Source organism: Chelmon rostratus, chromosome 11 (assembly GCF_017976325.1).
Source record: "Chelmon rostratus isolate fCheRos1 chromosome 11, fCheRos1.pri, whole genome shotgun sequence".
NCBI classification, from domain to species: domain Eukaryota; kingdom Metazoa; phylum Chordata; class Actinopteri; order Chaetodontiformes; family Chaetodontidae; genus Chelmon; species Chelmon rostratus.
The window spans coordinates 7823441-7850471 of record NC_055668.1 but is presented as its reverse complement, the minus strand read 5'-3'; the positions used below and the strand labels follow the sequence as shown (position 1 = coordinate 7850471).

Genomic DNA, 27031 nt, shown 5'->3' with positions numbered 1-27031 from the left:
ACTTAAATATCAACAGCAATCGGTGATGTAACTGGCTCCATTTGTTATTTATGTGTAGTTTTTTTTCTTATCATAGCTGATGGGCCCAACCACTGGTAGAGTGGAGTTTGATGGATGTAGGATGTTTTATTGGTTTCACCGATCTGACATTTTTTCTGCTGATACTGATTATGAAGCCTAAACTCAGGGGATCCATCAATACAGAGTACTGATCCTGTACCTAGCATGTTGTCAGAAATAATGGAATAATACTTATAATGCGTGGCACTAAAAACCCGTCATGACAAAATGAATGTAAATGTTAGCGAAACACAAAATTCCCTTTTAATGACACCAATGAAGAAATAGTGTTTAATCTGGATCTATGATGCCAGTGTCAGTGCCGGTCCCCTCTGGTGAGTTGGATCTGGGCACCTTTAGTTAATATTAAACTAATCATGTTAGAGCGTTAGGGTCTGAGAAAGCTAGCTGCTGGGTGCTAATCAAAGTTGTGCAACATTGCCAAGCGTCTCGTTAAACCCTGCCTTGTGTGCGATAGCTAGCCTTGTTTGAGGACATGCCAAAACAATCCAGTAGGTGGGATTTATGCAAATGTGTTACATAGTGACGCAGACAAGTAACGGAAGTGAAGGCTGGACTACGAACGAGGCGTTTCAGGCACTTCAGGAGCCCCTCTGGCAGGGACTTTGGTCTTTGTAACAAAGAGAGAGAACTAAAGACCAAAACAAGCGCATCGTGGCCTTTTTAAGATGATAAAACCTTAAATTTGAGGTGTGTGACTCACTTGCTCTGTATTGCTATTGCTCTCTCAGCACACATTGAGTTCATAAAACCAACAGCTGAGGGTAACGAGCTCAAGACTGTCCTCCAAGGGCTGTAGAAAGGCATTCTGGGAAAAGTGACGTCTGACCCAGAGGTGAATGAGGTAGGTCGCGTGATGATCCCCCACAAAGAGGACACAGGTGTCATTATTGTGGGATCCCTCAGCAGGATTGTGTAAAGCGTCTGTGGCTGCTTCCTGATATTACTCGTGCCCACAGTACTGATGTTTTTACGCTTTTTGGGTTATTTTTGGAAGGGGATGGCAAATCCCACAACTGCTGCTTACAGGATCCAGCTTAGGACAGAATCTCTGTACGAGTCTCCTCTGGTTTTCTCCCACATCCCCCCTCTCCCTCTCTCTCTGTCTCTCCCTCTTTTCCTCTCCCTCTCTCTCTGTCTCTCCCTCTTTTCCTCTCCCTCTCTCTCTCTCCCCTCTCTCTGTATTTCTTTCTCTCTCTCTCTCTTGTTCTTTCTGTCTCTCTCTCTCGCTCCCTCTCTCTCTGTCTTTCTCTCCCTCCCTCTCTCTCTCTCTCTGTTGTAATCTCAGTGAAGTTTATTTGTTGTTCTCCTCATTAGCACAGCTCAGTCTTTCCCAGTGAAACTGTCCAGACTGAGGCCACTGTCCTGAACAGCAGCTCACATGTTTGTTTTCCCTGTGTTGTGGCCAATTTGACAGCCTCGTTATTCAATATATTACACTCGCATACATTTGTGAATTTCAATTGGTCTCCCTGGAGAAATTGAAGCGCTGTGATAATTAATTCAGTCTTAAAGGGTAATTCTGTTGTTGATATCTGATACGAGGAAAAGTTCTGGAATTGGAGCAGCAGATCGCCTCGGCCGGCAGCCGCAGAACAAGCAGCAATAGCTGTAACGCCCTTCAAAGTACGGCCACTACAAGTGCTTGTTTTTGCCCCTGACAGGCTCAGATTTTTTGGAAGTGTCTGACAGCACTATGGAAGGGATCCCGTCCTCTCCTTTTTGTTGAACCAGAAACAGCCGTGACATCGCTCTGTTCAAAGCCACCAGACTCCTTTGACAAAAACATGAATTTACCCCACAGAACACAGTCGTTGGTCTACTGCTGCCTCCATCAGTTACTTTGTTTTGTGCTTTAACATGTCAGTTCAGATCCAAACCAACACGCACACATCTAGTGGACGTACTTTGACGGGCGCAATTGTCCCCGCAAGGATTACAGTGCAGGCATTTTCTGGCTGAGACGACCTAATGGACAAACTATATACAAATACTAGAATGATGCTTTACGTGTGGAACTGTGCTTGAAAAGATAAAGTATTTGCCTTTTTGACAGCTTTCCTCTGTCTTCCTGTCTGTTGTGAGGGCAGAGCAGTGACTCGAAGTACGTGACGAGAGAATCACTGAGATAATGGAAAGTTAATTTACCCAGATATGTGCTCTTATCACAAGGCTGCTCCTGAACAGACTGTATGAAGAGAGAGCTGGTGGTGGTGTCAGAGGGAGAGCAGTATGTTGGCTGTGTGAGAGGGGAGAAAAGCAACGTTATGTCACCGTCACCCCCCCCCCCCCCCCTTTTCCACCCCCTTATTTTACTGCAAGCAACTGGACAGGTCAGCCGCCATTGGCTGCACCTCCTCCACTTGGGCTGCCTTGCCTTTTTTAGCAGTCCCAAATGGAGCTGCAAATTCCATGTTGCTGGCAGGGTGACAGACTGGGAGATGGGAGCCAGCAAATGGGAGATTAGACGAGGACCAGGCACCAGCAAACTGCACAATGGGCTCTCCAACCAACACTGGACGAGCCTGCCAGTTGTCACCTTCAGTTTGGAGTGATTAATCCCTCATGAATAGGGAATCACTTGTGTCCTTCTCTTCTTAATTACTCTCATTTCCTCATCCTTTTTAAAACGGGGTCTTTCGTATAATGTCTGCGAAGGAGGGCAATGGGGGCTTTTATCCTTTCCCCATATATAGATGCTAAAAACACAACATTTCAGAAACCAGCACATTGAACAAAATTTTAAAAGCGCTGCAAGAAAATGTTTAGCCTTTTTGTGTTTTTGCAGCACCACTAACTAGCCAAAGACCCCTAGATTTCCTGAGTGTGTGTGTATATAAGGTTGACTAAAATAATGTCCCCCTCTCGTAAAATGGATTACTTCGACAGCACCCTCCATTACATGCCGAGTGCAGAGGATCCATCGCTTATTCCAGACGACTCAGCTCGCCATTGCACGACTATAAATTGTGACTTCATTTGTTACCTCCTGGTACCTCATTATACTAAGTGGTGTGTTTCCCCAGGTCACGGTTGTTTTGTTTTTTCTGTTTTTTCCCAAAGTGAGGAGAGCAGTAGTGACGTTGATTTGAAAACAAGTCATAAAAAAAGGAATATGGGATAAAACTTAAAGAAATTTAAGCCAAATTTGTATTTATGAGAGAAAATCTCTTCACCAACTCCTCTCAGGGTTGTATAAATATCTCTGGTCCTAATTCAGAGTGTCCAACTCAACTCATACCCTCAAGTAGAAAAATGTGCAAAATAATACATATGGTTCTGTATGTTGTAGGGCTGCAACTAACGATTATATTCACTATTAATTAATTTGTTATTTTTCTCAATGAATCAGTTAATCGTATGTGACAAATACGTATCACAGCGTTTTCAAAAAATGACTCTTATGAAAATACATTCAAATTAGGAATCGACTTCTTATTTCATGTCTAATCTATTATATATAGACATATATACCAATCAGACTCCCTGTGCATTTGAATGTGACATTTTTCGGGATGGTATGGCGTGTCGGCGTGCAGAGGAGCAGGAGATGGACAGCAGCGAAGCAGGAAGTGATCCTGCTGGAGCTTTGGCTGCATCAGAGGCGATCCTCTGCTCTCGCTCTGAAGGAATGCGTGACACCTCTGTGGCCTGTGTTTGCTGTGCACTGCCTTGACTCTGAACTAAAAGCCAGCGCTGTTTATAGACTGGCCAGTCGAGCAGGAGACACACGGTAGATGGTCAAACAAAGCAGTAGGTCAGTGGAAGCTCGCTATGTAGGTCACAGGGATATTGGCGGTGTGACTGGGCCCTCAGATTACCCCATAGGTAAAAACCTGGATGATCAATGCTGCTGTTCTCAAGCCAAACTCTCAGTGTAATGGGGAAAGGCTGGAACACGGTGACCTGTCCCTTCTGAGAGCCATGCTGTCTTATTTAACAATATTACAAAGTGAAGCATCTCCGCCGTCACAGGAATTCAGTCGTTCTTGTGCGGCTTCAGCTCCGAGAGCCGCTCGGAGTCGGATGGCGTCTGCCTTTACACGTGCCCCCCTGCTGCCTCAGCTGGCCCGGAAAGGGTTAATGCCCCCTCAGAGGTGCTCAGGTTTCCCGCCAGCTGTCTGTACCCTCAGCTTTTTGTACTCTCTCTCACTCCCCTAGCCTGTCCCCTGTCCCGAATCTCGCACAGATCCGACTCTGCTGAGCCTGCCCCGCACACACCCACACTTAAACACACACACAGCTCACTGTGGCTGAGGACTGCCACTTGTTAGCTCGCCGCTGTCAGCTATCTGGATGGACTTTATCTCCAGAGAGTGTTTTTGTTGTGCTCTGTGACTGCTTTCCTATTCTTCTGTTACCGTCTTAAAGATGTGTTTTTCACCCGTCGCCGTAACGAACAGTAACATCTGTGACCCACACGCCACCGTAGAGCCAGTTACTCGCCTTGTTTAGTTTTAGTAAACATTAATGAAGCAGCTACGACTTAGACCCGAAGTGGAAAGTGTTCTGGGAGAACGAAGGTGTGTCGACAGCTGTGTCACTGTCAGTAATCACTCAGCGCTGATCGACAGGCCCAGCAGAACAAGAAGATGAAAGACGTATGCTTGTGTGAATTTATCCAGTTTTCCTTTTTGGTTGAAAGGGCAGAACTGTGAGTCCTCTGTGTGGCCCTCCCCCTTTGACTTTCCAGCTGCTGTTTAACTAAAGAGGTAAATGACCTTGGACTGTCAGAGCCCCTCAGCAGAGCCAGGATCTGAGCTGCAGACCAACTAACTAACTGCTAAGCGCTGTGCAGTTTTGGGTTTTGTGTGCTCTCGTGGGTTCGGAGCAGCTTGTGTAAGACACCACCTGCTTAGCCATCTGCACGTCGTGAGGCCCAGAAGACTCTGAGTTAACTGCAACACCCTTGTTTGTTTGTTGAGTTTTTTAACTCATCAAACTAAAAAAAAATCAAAAAAAGCAAACCCAACACGTTGGATTAGTCATAGCGGTGAGCCACACTAACAGACTATCTCTGTTAAGATGTGAGCAGACTGTAACGTTGCTGAGGACTGGGAGCCAGTCCTGACAGTAGCTCCATTTACATGTTTGCATGGTGGTGTGTGTGGTTGGAAGGCCTTATCAGTGGAGGCCATGCTGGATCCTCCACCTCTCACCCATGTAATCAGTCACATATAAAAACCAATAGTGCTTTGCTAAGAGAGGTTGGCCCAGCCTGCCTCTGAGCTGCCTCTCTGTTGTTAATAATGAATGTGCCTTTTCAGAATTACCAGCAGCACACCTCATTCGCTCACTTGCTCTTTGTGTGTTGTGACACATGGCTGTGTTTCCATGTACTAGAGTCATATTATTCACTCACCTCATGTGTTCTACCGCTGCACTGTGTGAAGTGCTTTGTGTCTGTGCCACAGTAGCTTTGTCCCAATTCTGAGGCTGGATCCTCCACAGGACAAGGTCTGCAAAGGTATGCCCTTCAGAGGACCTGAGGTGGAGCCCGTGCCTGCGCCTTCTCACCAAATAATCTGATCTATCCTCAGAGAGAAACAGCTAATGGTTTTCAACTTGTAACATCAAACATTTACAAGCTCGTCACCAGGAAGTTGCCCTAAAATAGCTGACAAAGAGTAAATACCACCAGGAAACTGGCTTCTCCAAACTACCATAGATAAACTATGGCACCGTGGAATTTGGATGGGATGTGCTATTTGTAACGTTTTGCCCCAAGACATGATGGACAACTAGCAAATAGTGCTCCAGGTTGATCATAAATACAATGTCGCTTTCATTTCTCTGTGTCGCTCAGTGATTAAAGGGGTACTAGAGTGAGTAGGTAAGCACTTATATGAAGTTGGGGGACTCACAGAATAAAAAAAGGAGTTATCAGAGTTAAAACTAGCAGAGAGGCCGAGTCATCCTGACCTTTAGTCTCTAGTATGTAAGATGAGAGTGGATCCTATGGTTCCCATGATGCAAACAACAGCATCTCTCCATCAGACCCCCTCTGCCCACATCTTTCAGACTCCACATGTCCAGTTTGTCACGTTCTCTTAAAAAGTTTAAGGAAATTCAAAGGCCCATTGCCAAACTGCAACTAGGAATTTGAAGCAAGCACAAAGCATTATGGGAGTAAGGATGCACAGGTTATGCTCTCCGAATTCAGACAATATAAAGCTGCATTTATTGGCCACCTTTTGATATGGGACAGTCTGTTATGATGTCCCCTCTGCTCTGGACATGACTCTGGATATGAATCAGATGACTGAGCTGATGAAATCAACACAGTATATGTATCCTTGCTGGACTAGCAGCTCCCATTCATTCTTGTCTTGTATTAACATATAACCCGATAGGGAACATTCAGCCTCCATTGATATGTCTCGGCAACATCTCTGTGTCTGTGTTTAATCAAACCCTCCAAGAACATTGAACCCACAGGAAAATGAAACTCTCACATACCCTCTCATGTGTGGGCTTGTTCCCAGTCTGCGGTGCAGATCATTAGTATCAAGTGAGAAGTGTTTGTGTAAGTGCGTAGAAACAGGCATGGTGGGTTTAGATGTGCTTTATAGTCCCGGCCTGACGCCTACCTTGCTCTTATCACGCGGCCCACTCACCAACACATCCTGCTCTGCCGTTCAATGGCTGCTCACATCAGCGTATGCCGTGATGCTCCGTCTCCCCGCCTTTGATCTGAAGTTTATGCGAGCATCTCGTCTTCCCGATTTCCACACCTTTCTCTGGGATGTCGGGTCACTCGGTTACGGTCAGTTAGTTGTCATAGTAACTCAACAAAATGAGGGCGCAGTGAGGTGATGATGAAGCGATGTTTTTGTGACTTGTGGCAGCGGTGGATTGAGCTGTGGATGGGTTTAAATCACAGGATAAGCAGGTGCAGATGATGAATAGATGAAGGTGTGTGTCACAGTGCACAGTCATGTCCCCACACCTGGTATCTCTCTCACATTATGCATTACGGAGTAGCATTTCAATACGATTTGATATGTTTCTGTATTGGTGCCAATTTGCCATCGGACGCTGAAGTTCCCACATTCATTTTTGACAACTGAAAGATTTATTTCTCTCGACAATTTATTGCTCTTTAGATGAAAGAAGCGCATTGCTCAGTGATTATTATTTTACATTTGGATGCAATTACAGGGGTCCCTACCTTGTTTATGTCCATTGCCCTGAGTCTATTAAAACCCACTTGGTTTCTGTCACCCATCCATTGATCCTCCTCCTGCCCACCCTGCTTTCAGCTGCGCAAAGAGGAAAAGCCCCATTACTGCTGTTGTTTTAGGTGTCCTCATATGAAACTCCTCTGATGTTGCTTTTGCAGCCACTAGAATAAATGGGTTGTAGCAGAGTGGAGCAAATACTAGTGCACCAGTTTGAAATACTAGCGACTTCCAAGTAGTGAAAAATAGTGTCTTAAAGGGGAGCATCACTGATTTTACACATCAAGATCAATTTACTGGTCAAGATAACCCTGATGACATCACCAGGGTGATATCTCAGCTGCTTGTTTGCGAGTTCCTCACGTTTATGCCAGTGCAATATTAAATAGCTAGAGGACTCCTCAACTCAGTGTCCAGTGCCGCTATAGGTTCATTAAACCCTCCCAGTGTTCCTTCTCACAGTGTTTGCTCTCCCCCACAGGATACACTGAAGCCAACGTTCACGGTAGCCAGCCTACCAGGCACTACCAGCAGCGCCCAGTCCACAGTACCCACCACCTCCACCACCATGCAGGTGAGCAGCGGACCTTCGTTTCCCATCACCAACTACCTGGCGCCCGTCTCGGCCGGCAGCAACGTCAGCGCCAACGGTACCGTCCTCAAGACCGCTGGCGCCTCCACGGGGGTCATGCAGCTGCCCGGCGGCTTCACTTTCATGCCCGGTATGTACAAGAGGGTCTTTACCTCGACATCCAGAGCTCGGTTACAATTCTGAATTCTCTTCTTCGTGGTTTGTTTGTCTTAGCCACATCTTTAAGAAGCGACACTTCCGCAGGCCTTCATGGTTTGTTAATGTCACAGCGTTGTCCAGCTTATTAGCTGATTAGAATTTGAATGGCGCCGCGCCGTGACCTCATCTCGGGGTGGTCGTGCTTCTCTCTCTTCAAGCTGTTTATATCACACAACAACCCTTCATAGCCGGTCCGCAACACTCAGCGCCCTCGGGTTCTACAAAGCCCCCAGTATGCAGGGAAGCCACGTCTATTGGCAACTGGCCCTGCCTTTGATTGTCACTAGGGGACAGGAATAATTAGGTGAGAGGGACACAATAGACCTGGCAATGAGGGCTGCCTAACACAGCCCATAATTAGTCATGAATATTCAATGAGGGATCGGTGGCTTGTGCTGAAATATAATTGAGGCGTACTTTGTGGAGCCGCAGCTTTGTGACAGAGTTGTCCTGAACTAGGCATGACCCTTCGTTAAGGCGGACTTCATAGACACACTCTGAAACACAAGGGATCTCCACCAACTCCACCATCTCAATGGGGACCCGGGGGCAGCAGCCTCTGATTCGGGGATCCCTAAAGTGTTTCTTAATTGGCTTTCCCCACTAATTATTTATTGCACTTCCTTTTCATGGTGGATGTACTGTAGGGTTCCCAAGTCGGGCCTGGGGATGCCAAGATGTGAGGAATACTTGAATTTCATGCTAATTTAATTTGATATTATCTCATGTGCACTGGAAGCTCGGCGGAACGTTTATCGGGGTCGGCCATGGCATGAGCCCTTTGACCAGCGCAGTCTTTTCCACAGCAGCGAGTGCTGTTATCACGTAGACCAGAGTCTGCGCTGCACCTGTGAAGCCGGTCGGGCCCGGCGCTCGTCAGTCGTGTATTTTCGAGGTACTGGCAGTAATGTCAGTAGCTCGTCGTCGCAGTCTGTTGGTTGTTGGCTGCGCTTTGCCACAGCTGAACGGACAGACACATGATGCCTGCTAATGGGTCCTGAATGTTATTTTGACTGACAGCTGAAGGACAGCCAGGCAGAGTCTCTGTCCCACCCACTGCACTTTTTTTTTCTTATCTTTCTCTTCCTTCTACAACCATCTCACCCACCCTCCCTCTCTTTTCACCCTCTCCCTACCTCCATTACTCTCTTTCTCTCCTCTGGCCCTCTCTCTTCTTCACCACCTGTCTGGCACATAGCAGCAGTGCCAGGTGGAACAACACACCCTCCCACACTTAAACCTCCTCAGCTGACAGCCTGACAGCCACCCCCCACCCCCACCCCCTGCAGCAACTGTCTATGGAGCATATGACCAAATGTGAGGGTGTAACTCCAGACACAGACTCACGTTCTGAAATAAGATACGTCTGCTTTTTCTAAAAAAAAAAAAGAAAAGAAAAAAAAGAAAAAAAGGTCACAGTTGATATAAAGGCAAACAGATTATTCTAGGGCTAAGTGTTATTAAGGGTTACGTTATTAAGATCGTAAAAGGATTTCAGGTCCACAAAATGATAGAATCTTTACTGTTAGGAAGTATTTGAATATGAATTTTCATTTCATCTAGCCAGTGATCTAGAATTTACTAGGTGGATAAATGTTATTGCACTTTAATTAGAACATCAGTAAATGTTAACACTGTTTGAACCTTGCATCGCTGGCTACACGGGGGTCTCATCTGCTCCATTTTCTGTAAGAGCCGGGGCAACTGGAGGCGGTTGATCATAAATGTATTCTGGCTGAAATTAAGTTATGAGCACTTATTCCAACTGTACAGTCCTTTTGCATTTAGTCTTATTCCCCCTGTATGTGTGTGCGTGCGTGCGTGTGCGTGCGCGCGCGTGTGTGTGTGTGTGTGTGTGTGTGTGTGTGTGTGTGTGTGTGTGCGCGCGTGCGTGCGTGCGTGCGTGTGCGTGCGCCTCTCCAGCAGGCACTCCTCTCCCCCCTGGCACCCCCACCATTCCTCTGAGCCAGCTGCAGCAGCACTCCCTGGCCCTCCAGGGGCAGCATGGTCAGGCCCTGGCCGCCGCCCCGCAGCCACAGCAGGGACAGCAGGCTGTCTTCCGCTTCCCTGCTGCTGTCTCCCTCACAGGTGACCTGCTCTGCATGCTGCCACGACTGTGCCTGCTGAAACTAATCATGATCACACCACCACAAAGCTGCTGCTGCTGCTGCTGCTAGCACTAATGCTACCTCTTCTGTTATGACTAATAGTCATGCACTTGATGCTAGATTACTAATGCTACTTGCGCGGCGACTTCTTCTCCCTCAGCTAATGTTACTGCCAACGCTTCTTCTGCCAGTGCTACCATATGCCACCCCCACTGCTGCACTCCCCACACTCCTACTGCAACTACTGCTATTCCTTGTGTGGGGGCGTTTGATGACTTACTGTAGTGGCTGTATGCCCTTTGTGTGTCTCCAGGAGCGGGGGTTCCCCAGCAGCTCCAGGCTATCCAGGTCCACCAAAACACCCAGTCCACCTCCAACGACAGCAGCCCAGAGATCTCCCACACCTCCACAAACTCCACCGGTAGGTCAGATCCCCGCTGTCGTGCGGTCTGATTGAAATGTCCTCCACACCTCCCTGGATGAGAAGTTGTAGGTTTTCTGAGAGAAGATCAGTTTCAGATGGTGGAAGGAGGTTACCAGGAAATTTGATGTGCAGTATCCAAAACTCAAGTGATCTAACGATAATATATAGTAGCCTATTTTTCATTCTGGTCTTGTATGGAATGAGTTACTGTGCCACTACACACTGCCTCAGTAGGAGTTAATGGTTGAACTTAGATGGCCATCTGCTGGCCAACATGGGTACACACACCGCTTGCCCTCAGCGTGACTTGTGCTTTCTCTCCCTCCCCTGCTCGCTCCCTCCAGCAACGATGAGTCTCCCAGCAACCATCGTCACCTCGTCAGTGCCAACATCTGTGGCGGGTCACATGATGTACCCCAGCCCCCACACGGTGATGTACGCCTCCACGCCGACGCTCGCTGACGGCGGGCTGGCCGTGCTCAACGCCTTCTCCCAGGGCACATCGGCCATGCAGGTGTCCCACGCACAGGCCCAAGACACAGGTGAGACACTGAGCAACACGGGCTGAACACACTGTTTACTTTGTGACAGACAGGTTAATTTGTCATTTGTAAATAATTACAAATAAACATAATGCTTAGAGAGCTTACAGGTGGACAACCATGTTTTTCCCACCCTCAGGTGCTGTCCCTCAGGTGTTCCTCACAGCACCTCCAGGCACGGTACAGATCCCCGTCTCAGCGGTGCAGCTACACCCAGTACGGCAAGATCTGCATTTTACAAGTGAAACTCTCATATTCCCTATGCAACCAGCATGCCACGTGACCGCACTAATGCATCCTTAACAGAGCACTGGCACACCGAGGCCACAGGGGTTGTCACCTGTCGCCTCTTTGTATGAATGTGAATGATCAGCTGGCAGTTTGTTTTACCTGTGATTTGCAGCAAAATACACATGCAGTAGACTTAACAAAACACAGCTGTAGCAGTGCATGGAAATCAGAAAATTCAGTGTGTTTTATTTGCATATAAAGTCCAGTCTTATGAAGAAAATCATGGGAAATTCATCATGTACATTTGTTTAAAATATACAGGTATTTTGATGATATGCAACATAGAAAAATATGGAAAAATCCTATAAAATTATAGTAATAGTCTAAATTTCACTCTACTGAATATGATGTCATAGCATTAATAACAAATTTGACAGAAGACATCAGCATCTATTACAGGTCTAAACCACGCCATGATAAAGAGCATGTAGTGGAGCGGGATTTCCATCTGTGCTGGGTGTTGCGCGATGTGATGACTTGCGATTGGCCGTCTGGTGGGCCCCGCACTGTTTCCTGACGTAGCTGTGTTGTGTCCTAGATGGTGATTGGCCAGCAGTCGAGCGGCAGCAGCAGTAACCTGACGGAGCTCCAGGTGGTCAACCTGGACGCAGCACAGAACTCGAAGAGTGACTGACAGACGGCTGGAGCTGTTGAACGTGGCAGACCCAGGGACACAGACAGACTGACATACTGACCGACATCTCTATTTATTGATGCCTTCCTACAGAGTTTCACATTACACTTCTGAATGTGACTTTAAAGTACATATATTCACACAATCAAGGGCATACAGTATGTGTGGTTGACCCTTATACAGTATACAGTATGTTTTGGTATATAAATATATATATATTCGCAAATGCATAGGAATATATCACTACATCCATCATCGGAAGCTATTTTCTATGCCGTTAGATGGTGTTATTTTTTTGTGTGTGCGCGTGTGTTTTTTGACAACGTGTAATTACGTGTACACACACACACACACACATACACACACACTGCAAGGTACCACAGCTTCACACCAGCCAAAGAGACATTTGTTTGTCTGAATGTTCCAGTGTGAGCAACTTGTGCACAAGTGTGTGTGCGTGTGTGTGTCTGTGTGTGTGCGCGCATATCTGGGGTTTGTAAATGGGCGGGGAGACGCTTATTGACTTAAAAAAAAAAAGGAGACATTTGGAAATGTACATAGCTTTTTTTTTTTTTTTTAAATTGATAACTTGTATTTTTAGCCTGGTTTAGTTTGTGCAACGGCATGTAGTTGTTTTTTACGTAGTGGTTTTGTATGTACATGAAAATGATTTGCATAAAGAAAATGAATTATTTACATGTACTGTATGTGTAAATTAATTTAATATACCATCATATGTTGATATACTGTCATGCTGTTGGGAGTTTTCACTACACGATGGAGAAAGAACGCTGGATGTTTGTTTGTTTTTTTTTTTTACATTTTCTGATTGTGACATTTGAAATCTGTCTTTTGAAGACTGTCCTTCAAACAGGATCAAGTAGCTGGGTCACAAAACGTAAAACATAAGATATTTATGATTTACTGATGTCAACATATTCTTTACTTTAGCTGGGAAGACTTCAGTGCAACAGCTGATGTAATGATCACGGATCAGTTTTGCATGTGAGGTTTCCTGATGACGTCCTGAACTGGCACTTTCATGAGTGTAGAAGTCGTTAAAACTATGACAATCCAATGGAAATAATCTTCAACATTTTAGCATAATGTTGTCTGTATTTTTCATGTGTTCACACACAGTAATGAATTCAGTTCTGACATTAAAAAAAAGCGTGACAGTTAATATCCTTCATGTGATATTTAAATTATTCACTTATTTTTAAATGCCACAGTAGTTGACAAACCGTGCCAGTGCCAAACAGGTTTCATGACATCAGTTTAATGAACTTTATGTTGTCTGATCTGTTTAAATTGTAAACCTGTTGCTCTGAGTTGCCTCCACTCGACTGCAGAACTTTGTGATGCTACTACTGACTTGAGTCAGGGCATTGAGACAAATCTCCTGTTTAACACGACACTGTACAGACTTGGCAATTCCACTTCAATACTGCAATCAAAGCTTTAGTGTGTCCTTGTATGGAAGCACTGGATGTTATTCAGCGCAGCCTCAACGCTGTAGTTTTTTGAATATTTTTGTAAGAACATGGATTGCATAATTTGGAAAAGTGATTTCAGGTGCTTTAAAATATTGGTATACTCCTTTAATGAGAACTGTAAGACCCTAGCTGACTGCAATCTCAGTATGTACCTCAGCAATCATTACGAATGGGAGAGTTATTCAACTGAGAGCCTTCTTTCTGCACCATAGTGCCTCTTTTCCATGGCTGATCTCTAAAACACTGCAAGGCAAGGGAAGTGTAGGATTTACTTCTTTCCAGACCACTTCACGTGACTCTGGACCTTGTCATTACAATCCTCTGCTCCGGCCAGGGAGTGAGATTTTTTGACTCGTTTCTACAGAATTAGCTGGATGACTGAGCGTGGCTGGCTGGAAGCCAAAGAGCATTTGACAGAGGATAAAGTACCCATGCTGACTGCTGTTCAGTTATTCACTGGTGAGACAGGTCATTTTCACGCTCTGGTCTGTTCCTGTACATGATGTCATCTGCAGGGCTGTTTGCATAGGAAAATTGCAGGTTAAAGACACTCAATTCCCCCATATGACCTGGTGGTTTTTCAAAGATGGTATTTTAAAAGGGGATTACTGAATAGAATTTGTGGTTTTCACCTTGTCCTTGAAAGAAATGGTTATTTTGTGTATTTTTCTTTTGTTGTACAGACATTTTGTAATAAAAACAAGATGAAACACAATGAACTGTTCAAAGAATGACCACATCTCCTACTGAACCTTTTCTTTTTTTTAATTGGGACGGAGAATGTTAAACAAAACCACATTGTTCTGAATGAAACAGTGTTGAAATGAAGACAGCTGATGAGGAATAAATGAGCCAAACACCTCTGAGAGACTGCGGTGATGACTTACATTTACTCTGAGGCGCTGGGAGGAGTGAGCATGCACCTTACCTTAATGTTTCAGTTATGCATTGCACAATCACAAAAATCAAACTGGCCGTGAGATAGAAGAAGCATATTGAGTCTCGTCCCATTTCACACCAGGGGAAAGCAGCGATGAACGTGAAAGAAACGCACCAACATCATACAGTGATTGGTCTAAGCTGACACAAGAAAATTCATCAGTTGGCATCAGATCTTTGACTATACTGAGAGTCCTGTATATCTTCACAAACCAAAGTCTATGTAACACAAGCGATAGCATAAGATCACAACAGACTGCAGTGAGGCAGAAACCCCTTCCACATCGATTCTAGGAGTCCTCGGAGATCCACAGTGCGAAGTAAGGCATATCTCCCTGTCAGTGTCTTCAAAGAACAAAGTGCTGACAGCTAAGAAATCATCACAGATGGCCTGGACTGCCTTTCTCCTTTCAACGATGAAAAATAATGTATAAGCATGCATTTACGGCAGGTAGTATATCTCTATTGCTATTGTACACATACAATATACAACTGTACAGAACAAGTTGGAAAGATAGTTGATTAAAAAATGTGCATGATTGATAATTTAAAAAATGTTTCCCATTAAAATAGAAATGTTACTCCTGGTACATCCTAGATTTTTTTTTTGGTTTATGAAACAAAACATTTTTGGAAAAAAAAGAAAAAAAAAGCTTTTTGTTGTGTATATTTACATTATGAACAAGGATGAAGAAAGACAATGTGCAAATCTGATTCCATGCAAGCAGTTGCATAATGTGGTTTAGGTGCTTGAGTGATGGGTTTGAAAGGGGGGGTGGGGACACAAGGCTCAAGACCAGGGACTCATGGCTTCAATGAATGACTCCAGGGCATAATTCATCACACTCATACATAAACAAACTCATCACCAAACGCTCATCATTCATGGAAACATTCACTCTGGGAACAAAACACAACAACCAAAGTTCCATTAAGTAGCATTTTGATCTAGTCTAATTCAAACCTCAGCTAATGAATCACTGATCTGAGAGGTGAGATTTCACCCTCCCCAGATATCGAGGCAATACAGAACCAAACAGCCTGTTCAAACAATGCACAGCACCGCCAGTACATTTCTCCGCCATTCAAGATCAGGATGCAAATGTAATACTGCTAGTAAACGCAACACCTCAGGTGAAATGATAACCTCAGAAGTCTTAGGATGCTGATAGCCAGTGGTTTCCAAACTGGGCCCATCCAAAGGGTCATGAGATAAATCTAAAGGGTCTCGGGGATCAGGTCTTTGTGATACACAAAAATGTTTCCTTTTCAGACTTGATCATTTCAAATAAAAGACAATCTGACAAGCTACAATCACATATTGGTCGAACTGTTAACAACTTTCAACCAAGTACACGTAGCTTTGTTTTAGGGATCAAAAGCTAATAAAAGATTAGGAACCACTGCTGGAGGCTAGAGTATGTCCTAAGTTAATGATGTTTTTTATACACTGGTTAATAAAGTCAAGAGCTTCGCTACTCTGCATCCCTCCAATCAACATAATTAACCAATTATTGAGGATTATCAATGCTGTACAAACAAAAACACAGCATCCCTTGGATAAAACAAACACTGGTGCGTGAGAAATGCAACACTGGGTCTGGAGAACAACATTTCAGAACTAATGGAATCAAAACCAAGAGGTCTCCTCCAACAAATGCCAACTTGACATTTCCTAAAAGTCAGCCAAACAAAGCACGAAAGAACATGATCAATGTAACGAGCGCAATGCAATGAGATCCGTGTGCAAATTCACATCATTTGCAAATTTCACCACTTCTCCTGACTGAATGTGATGGATGGTGACATCTTTGGGTGATTACAGACGAACTTTGAGAGCACTTAAAGACAAACCGAGGAAAGACGAAGACAACAAATAAAAGTAAACAGCATCTGCTCAGTCAGTCCTTACTTTGACTGTTTTAAACTAATTTCATCTTAACATGATATTAATTAAAAAGGCAACCTGAAAGCAAATAAATATGAGGACTTGGCATAAAAAAATATGAATGCAGTATCATTAGTACTGCAAGTCAATATGTATGTAACTACAGGTACATGTAGGGGTTGAAGGTAGTGGGCATTTCCTCTACAGCCTCTTGTCTTCAAACAGACAGCATGTAGTCGAGTTAAAAATGTTTCAAAAGGAAACAATCTTCTGTAACTGAAAGGTGTGATTCCACACTAAGGCAATGACGTTTACAAATGGGTGATAAGGGGACAGGAAATAAATACACAAACATCTTTTCTCCGTGATGGAATAATTACAGGGCTATCATCTTTTGGCTGGTGAGGAAGAAGATGGTTGGGGAGGGAGAAAATGCAGAGGCTGAAAAGAGTCCAGTGAGCATCTCTCTGCACCTCGACATCTGTCCCTCCCTCCTCTCATTCCTCTGCTGGCTGGGCAGTGTCTGCGCTCTGACCTGCTCAAAAACAAGACCAAAGACTTTTTATGGAGGAGCCCGAGAGGTTAGAAGAGGAGGAGCGATGAAACCCGTCCGTGTGGGCTTTTAACAGTCTTGCAGGGATGAGCGGTTAGTGGTAATGTTTTGCCGACCCTGTGCCACCGGTGCCAGCACACCCCAAAGGCCCAGTTCAATCTTGACCTGTCTGCCTGGCCGAGGCAGATGGATGAACAGCAGGAAGATTACGGCGAGGAGGAGGAAGCCGCGTGGTATTTGACGAAGGCGATGGCTGCCAGCTCTTTGCAGAACTCCTCCAGCACGATCACCCCCTCCAGCAGAGTCATGTGGTCGATACTACGGGAGGAAACAGGCAGGAAGATTGAGAGGTGCATTCCAGACTCAACTCAGAAGGTAAGAGCACAGAAGCAGGTGGAAGTACGTACGTGATGCCCTCTGGCTCTAGACCCAATAACCTCTTCCTCACGAGCAGCAGCTTGGGTGTGAAGTCCGGGATACGCTGAATCCTCAACATGAGATCTCCCACCACCTGACACACACAAGAACGCACTATTACCAGAGCACAACAGCACTGCTTCCATCCCTGGGCAAAGGTGCAGCACTAGTAAATCATTACTACACTGCAATTACAATAAACAAACAACACCATCAACAAGAAAATTAGCTGTTTCCACCCTCCGCTCAACAGCCTTTTATACTGCGTGCTGCTGGAATAGATTTCAAAGGAAAGTGTTTGGACTGAGTCACTGAACAAAACAGGTACAGACGTGCAGTTCTTCCAGTAAGAAGCATGTCGAGAGTTCAAGATTCACAGAAACATCTGCACCATTAATACCACTGGCATGAGATAAAGGCCAAAGAATGTCTCAAATCTTGATTATTTGTTGCACCAAACATTTTGAAATACAATATCCAACATTTCAAGACACTACACAGCACTCACAAGCACTCAAACAACAGTGCAGTAAACTCTGGGCACGGCAGTGTCTGCTATCAACTGATGAGATAACCAGTGTAGGAAGTAAAGAGGACTCTTACCCTGACGATGACAGAGAACAGAGACCTGCAGCCAGGGGCCAGGTTGATGTAAGGGTCCAGCAGGTACTCGTGCAGGTGGGGGTGTGGCAACAAAGACAGCTTGGACAGCACAGCGGTCACCTGCAGGTTGACATCGTAGGGCTGGAGGACAGAGAGGGCATCACATATAACACTGCACAGGCTGTTATGGAGATTAGAGTGACCCAAAAACATCCTGACGTTTCTGTTTGTGAAGAATTGCTGCAAATAAATAACACAACGTGTCGGGTGTCAGAGCCGTTTAATGACAGACTCATCAATTCATACAGCGCGACCTTTTTAGATTTGAATTCCTCAACACAACAAGACACCGTGAGCTGCCAAAAAGTGCATTTCTCCTCTGAATCTCTATTAGTCATCTTCACAATTCCTGTCTAGCATTATTTGTCGAACACGTTTATGGCCAGAGCTCATTATTTTTGTTTTTACTTTTCAAAAAATAGAAGACCTCTGCAGAATCAGCAGCTCATTTGCATTTTCTCCAAATTTTTCTCTCCACTCTTCATTAGCGGGGCTCATTTACGTTAAATTGCGGCAAACAATGTTCTCTTTAGGCAACACCAACAACAACTTTTGGGTGCGTGGGAACATTCAATCTGAGTGAAAATCGGTTTAAACTGATCTGTTCCTTTACAAGAATCAATGAAAACAGAAATGATGGCTCTTATTCTCTCTCTCTGATTTGCACGCAGGAAGCTTAATTTATTTAATCTGGTTATACATGTCAGGCTAAATTAACCAGTTTAGGGCACCTTGCCCTGCAAACTTGCCATTTGAGATTACGTCAGAATTCATTAGCTGTTCCATTTGCCCCAGAAATTTGATTACAACCACGCTGCATTCATGATTTCCAAAAGGCACGTTCACTGTGGGTGTCTTGCTGTCGAGATTTGTGGAGTTTAAACAATGCAACAGGTATTTATACACTAAAGGATGCATCTGCTCTGAATAATGCCACTAGTAGTATAGATGTTTACTTCAGGGCAGATCAAACTGACCTGATCTAGGATGCGACCCATCCTGTCGAAGAGAACCTTGAGGAAGTGGCCCTCGAAGAACGGGGTGTCCAAGTTACACTTCTCAAAAGGCTTTGGATTTCCCCTCCAGTCCCACCGCTGGCAGACCCCGCAGTAGTCCCTGAACTGAGGGGAACAATTCATCTACACTTAGTGCCTTTTCTATTAGTGACGCATAAGACAACTGATGAGCAACAGCAGACGAGGACTTTCCTCAGCAATTATAATGATGAAAGATTGAGCCTTAAACACACTGCAGAATGAGCCTTACCTGTCTGTGTGCATCTCTGAGGTAGGTGTCATAGCCCGTGCCTTCAACATGATACGATGACTTCGCCTCATCTGGCACCAAACACAGGAAACTGCAACAGGATGTAACAGTTAAATGAAAACTAAAAAAAAGAAAAGAAAAAAGTACATTGCGTCCAGAGCAGACTGAGTACCTGTTGACGATCTTGTGGACCTCTGTCTTCCCGTCACACTTTGAGTGGTCAGGACTCTGCGGTGGAGAGGAGCTGAGCCAATCAGAACCAGACAGCCTGCTGTCAGGAGAGATGTCGTCACCAAACAGTGGATCCTCCTCAAGGTCTCTGTAGAGAGAACACATGTTCATTAAAAACGTTATTTGTGAGAACATGATCTGATTATGATCAGAGCTACTGCCGCTTTTTGTCCGAGGAGTTATGCATCTCTCAACATGATGCATAACTAAAAGAGACCCAATGGTAGAATAGCAAAAGTGTATAACTTCTATTGTCCATTCTGGTATGTGTGCAGCTGGTGGTCTTTTATAGAATGATGGCATTTTATAGCTCTTAAGGCTTGCATGGCACCTTCAAGTTCCAATGTGTAATGAGCAAATGTCTTCATAGAGATTAGATGAATGTTAAAATAGAGGCATTTACTATATCTGCAAGTATGTTTACTATATGTCTGTAGTAATGTCACTGACACCCTGCAGCCCTTCTGGGAGTTCATCTGAACCTCTACTGACAACATCATCCCAGGTGTAAACCCAGTATTACTGTGTTGCATTTTGGTGAATTAATTCATTTTATGAAAACTAATGAGTCCCATAAAAAAACAGCACCAAGATACAAGCAAGCCATTGCTCATTTAGTGTCAATCTCCATGCATGCAGTTCACACTATCCATGGTTTGAAAAGATTCCCACCAACTGAAACACACAATAAGGAACTGTTTAGCAGAACTGGTGTCATATCTGAAAAACCACAGCTAGTTGATGCATTCACTTTATTTTCACCAGTGTGTTTGTGCAGATGATTTTCCTGACAGGATTTTAAGGCAGCGCAGGGAGGTCAAAGGTCAGAGGCAGGTCCTTACACAGCATCGTGTGGCTGCCCGTTCTCCAGGGGCTCCCTCTCCTCCTGTGGTTTGTTCTCTAGGTAGTTCCTTTCTTCCAGGCTGCGAAGCACCAAGCTGTGCAGGATGTGTTGGTTGGGCTTCTGGATCAGCTGCTCAAATAGCCGCAGTGTCATGATGCTGATCTGGGGACACAGGAGGACGAATGAGGCTCAGTTCCCTCTATAAACCCAGAGCAACATGGCAATCATTTCCTCGCTGTCTAAAAAAAAGTAGGCAGTGGCTGTTTCAAACATCAAAGAAATGATTCATCTCTCTTTTGTATGATGAAAATGTGTGCAATGGCTCTGTCACATACTAATTAAAATTCATCTTCTTTTGGTAAATCATATGATTCACTAGAACTAACCATGCTTGAAGGGCAGGTGGCAATTTTTACTTGTGAGTGTAAAAACAAGCAATTATGGATGATTTTCATTTTTGAAACATTAATGTGAGTTTAAAAGGGTGTAACAAAAAGGCCTGAATGAGTCTGATCAGCCAGACATGTATGATGTTAAAGGTACTCTCGTTAGCAGGACCAGGTACGGCCTGAATAATAACAAGTATCTGATAAGAACCTCATCAGACAGGTGGTCACAGTGCTCGATGAGTCTGTGCCTCAGTGGATTCTGAGCGATAGCAGCTGAAGTCTCTGGCTCTCTCTCCTCTCCCAGCAGGAAGTAAACCATCTCCTGCAGCAGAGCCTCTGATGTCACCTGCCTGATGATCCTATTCAGCAGGGCTGTGGAGGTCAGGATGCCCACCTCGGACCTACGTGCGGCCACGACCGCAACATGTGTGTTACTGAGCAGTCACGACACGAGGCAAGACAAAGAATTTCAATAAAAGGACGCTTGATTGATGACTCAAAGCGAGGCTTACGTCTGCATCAGCTGTGGTTCCATGACAGACACGAAGAATCTTTCTCTCACTGCTTTTGCCATCACTGTCGCTGCTGACTGGAGGACAGTGAAGAAAAACAAGAAATGAAGTCCAGCCTTCAGATACAAAAACAGCTTCTTTGGAGAGGAGTTCTTTTATTCTGGTGGTTCTGACTAAAATATGACACATCAAAACATGATGAATCAGCATTGGTTAAGGACCTTATGAGCCTCCTTGATGAGCTGGTCACAGTAATCTAGCCAGGACAGGAAGGAGATGAGAGCCCTCTTCCCTGTGAAGACAGCAGCATCCTCCTTCAGGTTATATACATCCAGACTGAAAGAGAGAGAGGGGGAAAAGGTCAAAACATTAAAGGTTTGATGCAAATGTTCCAATTTATCCTCTAAAAATATCATTTCACAGAGGATGCTATTTGAAGGCTACCTGCTAAAGTCAAACTTAATCAAAGCTTCAGTCGATGATACAATTGAATTGTAGGAGAGTGCTGTTTACAAATCATTACACTTCTGATTTCACTAAATATATGCTTATAGGCAATAAACACTAAAAAGAAGTTTACCCCCAGTTGACTGACTCCACTGTCTCAATGTCCAAGGGGTCCATGGACTGTGGCAGGGCTTTATAGAAGGAGACCAGCCTGTCAGTCAGAAGCTCACAGAGCTCAGTGTTTTCAGTCAAACACTTGGCAGCTGCAGGCTCTGGTAAACTGACCAGCAGCATCAGGCCTTCACATGCCTTCACCACTATCCTGCCATCCTGAGCAGGGGGAGAATCGATACAACCCATTAAAACAAACTTTCTCTAATGAAGGAAAGAATAAGGTAACTTACAGTAAATCACCAAACATTCCTTGCTTGGGGATTACTTACAGGGCTCTTTGTGAGGTTGAGCAGGGAGGTGACGAGATTGTAATTGTTGCTGTTGTTGTTGTTAGTGGTTGGACTGGAGGTGGAGGCGGCAGCTGCAGCCTGAGGCTCCTCTGCATGTTCAGCCTGCTCCTCTGCCGGAGACTGACCAGTGTCCGGAGCCAACACATCCTCCTTCACCAAATCCGTCCCTGCAGGACTCCTCGTCTCAGGTCTCTTTGACTTATTCTGCAAATGACATCACAAATAAGAGAAGTTCTCTGAACTGTGTGCTAGGGCAGGGCAAAGTGACAAAAAACGTGGTGGCGATCATTTTTCCATACTGATCAATGCTGCCAGTTTGAGTACATTGAGTATCCTGATAATGACTGAAGAAACTAGAGGGTTCACTTTCATATAATTGATGTCATGTTACTTTATGTGTCAACTATTTCTTCAGCATTGGAGAATAACACAAGTTCACTTTCAGCACTTGAGCATTATGCATGGCTGGGTAAAAGAACTGGGTGTGGATTAGGAGGGGACAGCAAGTTACTGTAGGCAGAGGACATCACATTTCTGTACGTTTGTGTTCTGCTTGTTCAACGGGTGTTTGATGAATTGATCAACACGGTGCTGCACTGCAACCAGGATATTATCGAGTTATGGATCATGAGCACTGTCGTCGTTGACTCTGCTGTTGGCTCTGCTCTGAAGTTACGCTGCTGTCCAGTGTCTGTGAGGAGCTCAGTCCCACCCATAAACAGGCAGCGACACAGAAAACACAGGCAGAGAGGCAGCAAAGTAAGTGGCACATTTATTTCTGCTGTGTGATCAGCTGTCAGAACTGTCCATAGAGAAAGTAGAGCCCTACTGTGTGCTTAAAAATCCTGTAGGCGCTTACTTTTGCAAGTAAATATACACATGAATATTTATGAATGTGCCGCTCAAAGTCCCCCTCCAGGGGCCATAGCAACTCACCTCAAGGAAGAAGTTGACAAGGTAGGGGTCCTGCTTCAGTTTGGCACAGACTATACAGAGGAACTGAATCTCCTCATTTTCTGTAGGAGCAGCCAACACCTCGCCACACAGACGGATCAGTTTCTAACGAAAAATGTCACAGCCACAGAAAAAAGACGAAAACATTGCACAACCTGTTGGTTAACGGACCATTTTGAGGAAAAGGACTATAAAAAAATACACTGAAACATAGAGTGCATTACTGCTCACCTGTACAGGTCTGTGGACATTGATGTGTGGCAGGAGAGGCTGTCGAATGTGTGCTAACAGTTTCGTGTAGAAGGTCAGCACCTGCTGCTTCATCCCCGGAGGGCACTGAAGGGAAATCATGCAAACAGAACGTGTTAGAATTTATTTGGACGAGCCACTAAAATAGATGTGTGCCCAACCTGCGTGGAAATGCATTTCAGAGTAGATCCATTGAAAAATCTACCAAAATTGTGCATTTACATACAATCATTTTGTAGCTTCTGAATTTACTGTTGTATTGCAGTGTTGTACAGTGTCCAGCCCCCACAACCACCATTAATTCTCAACCTTGATTTCCAACGGATTTCATCCAATATGACTTGTACACATATAGCCACCACATTGTGTTATGTATACTTTCCAAGATGTACTGTTCATGAAGTTAGCAGCACATGACTTTCTTACATCTGCCTTGCCCAAGGTGTATAGAGTCTCGAGGATCTTATGGTGTAGGAGATACTCCATGCAGGGTCCTGTCTCTCCAGACTCCCTTTCCCCCTCCTCCTGGGTCAGGATGTCCAGCATCTGTTCCAGGTGGGATGGGATGTTTGTGTCTGTAACTGGAGCTTTGTCATCTAACAAGGGAAAACACAAGAACGTGTCAGAACGTCTGTATGTCCAAAAGATACAAACAGCAGGAAGAAGGGAAACGCCTTCTCCAACTGCATGTTGGAAGTTTGAGGTTACCTTACAGTGCAAAAAGCTTCAGCACCCTTCATCTAACCACTGCCAGGCTTTTACTTTCCTACATTTTTACCTTTCTGCTCAAAAACAAAAGCACAGCTGTTAAAACTTCAAAGATCTTATGTAACAATTTCTTCAATCCAGTTGCAAAACATTCATTGTGGTTTGTTAGATGTAGCACAGTCCATGTTGTTTCCTGATCCACTAACGTTTCTGTGCATTGCAAAAGAGGCAATATAATCTATTTTATCAGGGCAAAACTTTGGTAGTGCTTGCTAATCTTGCTGGCACAAAGTATACTCGGTGGTTACACAGTGAAATGGATATTTCAAATAAGCATCCTCTTTTTAAACCAAGTCATTATTCAAAGCTCTGTCAAAACCAGAGGCCAGAGAGTGAAATTGGAGAGTGAAATAATACAGTGTTAAAAGAGTGGCCCAAGTACACTATCACTACTATTGTTTGTCACCAATTGTGCACTAGAGGCTCATGTAATTCAATTACAAGGTGGGATACACACATGTACGTCATGCTGAATGTAACAAAGCACATGATGCCAAAAAATAGGACAAGTAATGACAGTCAATGAGTGAAGATTAACTTCTATGTTAAATCACAATAGGTTTCATCAAAACGATGAAACAGTTGCTTAAATTTGTAATTACATAGACTAATGAGGGTCAGGCTGCTTAAAAATGATCTTAGAGTAATAGATCAAGTCCATTAGAGTTACAAGTCTGCTAAACCAGTGATTAAATACCCCTGGAAACAAGCTCAGCTACATAGTACTCACAGTACAGATTATCTCCCATCAGCTTTTCAGAGAAAATATTGTTAAACTGGCCTAACTGGGAGAACTGCTGCAAAGAAGCTGTTTGTTCAGCATGAAGAATAAGAGAAGGAGCCTTTCCTGACCCAAAATATACATAGACCAGACATCAGTAGTTTGAGCAGAGGTTTTACATGACTGGGTTTAACCAAGTACATCTTAGATGCAACACACAAGCATATGAGCACTACTTGCTCAGGTCCTACAGCCAAACACGAAGGAAGCACTCTCATAGTCTGAAGCTGCTTTTGTGGAAGTCTACTGCAAACTCAACCACCATTGCATTCCCAGCATACTTCAAGCTTGTGCCTTTTCATTTGGATTTTCTTCATAACCATCCCCTCTGCACTGCTTGTGATCATTTTGAGTAAAGTGGTGCTACATGAGCAAGCGATTAATAAACAGAAAATGTGATTATCATTTAATTGTAGTAGTTAAGGAAAAATATGAAATGTTTGCTGGGGAAAGCTTAACAATGCTGCCACTTACTTGCTTTCAATTAAAGCAAGTTTAATGCCACTTTTTGGATCTGGTCAATTGTAATGTATGCATACCTTTTAAAATACTCAGAACTGACAATAATATGTGAAATTTATGCCACTGGACTCAAACTTTAGACTGGTGTCATCGGCCATCAAAGACATCAACAACTTTCACAGAAACTGCCAAACATCAGTCTACATCTGGGGAAATCATGACCACAGTGTAACCAAAACTTAAGACTTTACTTACCAGAAGTCTCAATGTAATAGTGTGTGATGGCCTTCCAGTGATAGACAAAGTCCTCCTGCAAGGGTAGTGATGGGGCAAGCTGAAAAAGAAGAATTGCAAACATAAACATTTAATATGTTTATGGCGTTGGCCCAGAGAGAGACACTGCTAATTATCATGACAACACATTTCAGACACTGTCAAACAGAGGTCAGAGACTGAGAAGAGGAGGCTCTGCTCGACTTTTTAACATGATCTTCTCAGTGCCTAAATGATTGTAATGTGCGACTACAGGATGACTTTGATCAGTGTGTTGTGATCAAAGAAACATTCCAGCAGCGTTGAAAGTGTTTAATTATAGAGCAAACCTTTCACTTTTAAGTGGCATGAAAGGTGTACACTTGCCATGTATCGTATCCTCATACACAATAAACGAGCTGTATGACGGAATAACCAGCTAATACTAAACGTTTCGTTGTGAACTCACATCTACACCTGATGTCACCTGCAAAGCGTCTTGTAACAGAAACCCCTAACATGAATCAGCCTCACACCAGGATCCAGGCAAGTTACTACTGGTTTCTAGCTAGGTAACGCTAGCTAGCTAGCTGGCTGGCTGGCTAACATGTAACATTGAGCTTTTCGAAAACGCTGTGCGAGATAACCCACAGACTATCCCTTTAATATTAACGTTTGCGCAACATGAAACAAGGCTGTCCTATCATTTCGACACAACTCCCCATGATAAGACTCAGCTGTTTGAAACGAGACAGCCAGCTACGGCATTAGCTTCTTGAGGCTACTATCAGCTAGCATTAGCGGCTACCTAACTCAGCTTGCCAAACTATCCTTAATACAGATGCCTTGCTGAAATAAAGGAGGTGGCAGTAGTGAATTAGTTGGTGACTTCAACGAACAGATACATAGGCACACCCACAGGTAGAATTTTGTATTGCTAACAAGAACAAACTGACAGCACAAACACAAAACGCTAACCTTAGCTTAGGCTAATTAGTTAGCTTGATGGTTAGCAACGTATTCCTAATGCGGACGTTATGATGTGTGATGTCTAGGCGACCAGAGGGCCCTTTCAGCCAAAACGGACAATACTCAAAAGCAAGCCCATGGATAAATATATACTTTTGGTTAAAAAAAACTCACCGCTTCCACAGCGTGCTGAAGAATGGACGTAAATTTGGAGAACATTTTGTTCTTCGACTGGACTAGTTTCTCCCGAGAAGACCTAGAGAATTCCTCTATCTTCTTTTTCCTGTTGTTACCGCCTCGATCCAGATTGGAGGTTTCATATAATGACCCTTGTAACGAGAGAATAGATGTTAGCAATAAAAGCGTTCACACTTGCTCGGTAAAGGACCTTACAGGCCTGGCACAGCCACTGTAAACAAGACGTCTACAGGCTCAA

General features: G+C 44.3%; 2 protein-coding genes across 3 annotated transcripts in view; one reads left to right on the top strand and one right to left on the bottom strand.

Moving 5' to 3' along the window:
• The window catches only part of srfb (serum response factor b), a 21058-nt gene extending 6529 nt beyond the window's left edge, over window positions 1–14529 (top strand). Inside the window, exons 3-8 of one of the 2 annotated variants that reach the window (XM_041947085.1) lie at window positions 7744–7984; window positions 9976–10140; window positions 10474–10581; window positions 10929–11126; window positions 11266–11342; window positions 11956–14529. In XM_041947085.1, coding sequence (XP_041803019.1) covers window positions 7744–7984; window positions 9976–10140; window positions 10474–10581; window positions 10929–11126; window positions 11266–11342; window positions 11956–12051 — 885 coding nt within the window. In that variant the 3' untranslated portion in view covers window positions 12052–14529. The remainder of the gene's footprint in view (window positions 1–7743; window positions 7985–9975; window positions 10141–10473; window positions 10582–10928; window positions 11127–11265; window positions 11343–11955) is intronic. The other variant, XM_041947087.1, reaches the window with a different exon arrangement.
• On the bottom strand, window positions 14292–27031 carry fhip2a (FHF complex subunit HOOK interacting protein 2). Its single transcript, XM_041947084.1, has 17 exons — window positions 26770–27031; window positions 25630–25708; window positions 23790–23959; window positions 23346–23450; window positions 23097–23219; window positions 22140–22364; window positions 21830–22026; window positions 21471–21585; window positions 21250–21326; window positions 20946–21138; window positions 20347–20510; window positions 19446–19592; window positions 19274–19364; window positions 18985–19128; window positions 17948–18088; window positions 17335–17438; window positions 14292–17245 (listed from the first exon to the last, which is right to left on the bottom strand). Exons 1-17 carry the CDS (start codon window positions 26812–26814, stop codon window positions 17134–17136), a joined length of 2232 nt encoding a protein of 743 aa, XP_041803018.1. The 5' UTR covers window positions 26815–27031; the 3' UTR covers window positions 14292–17133.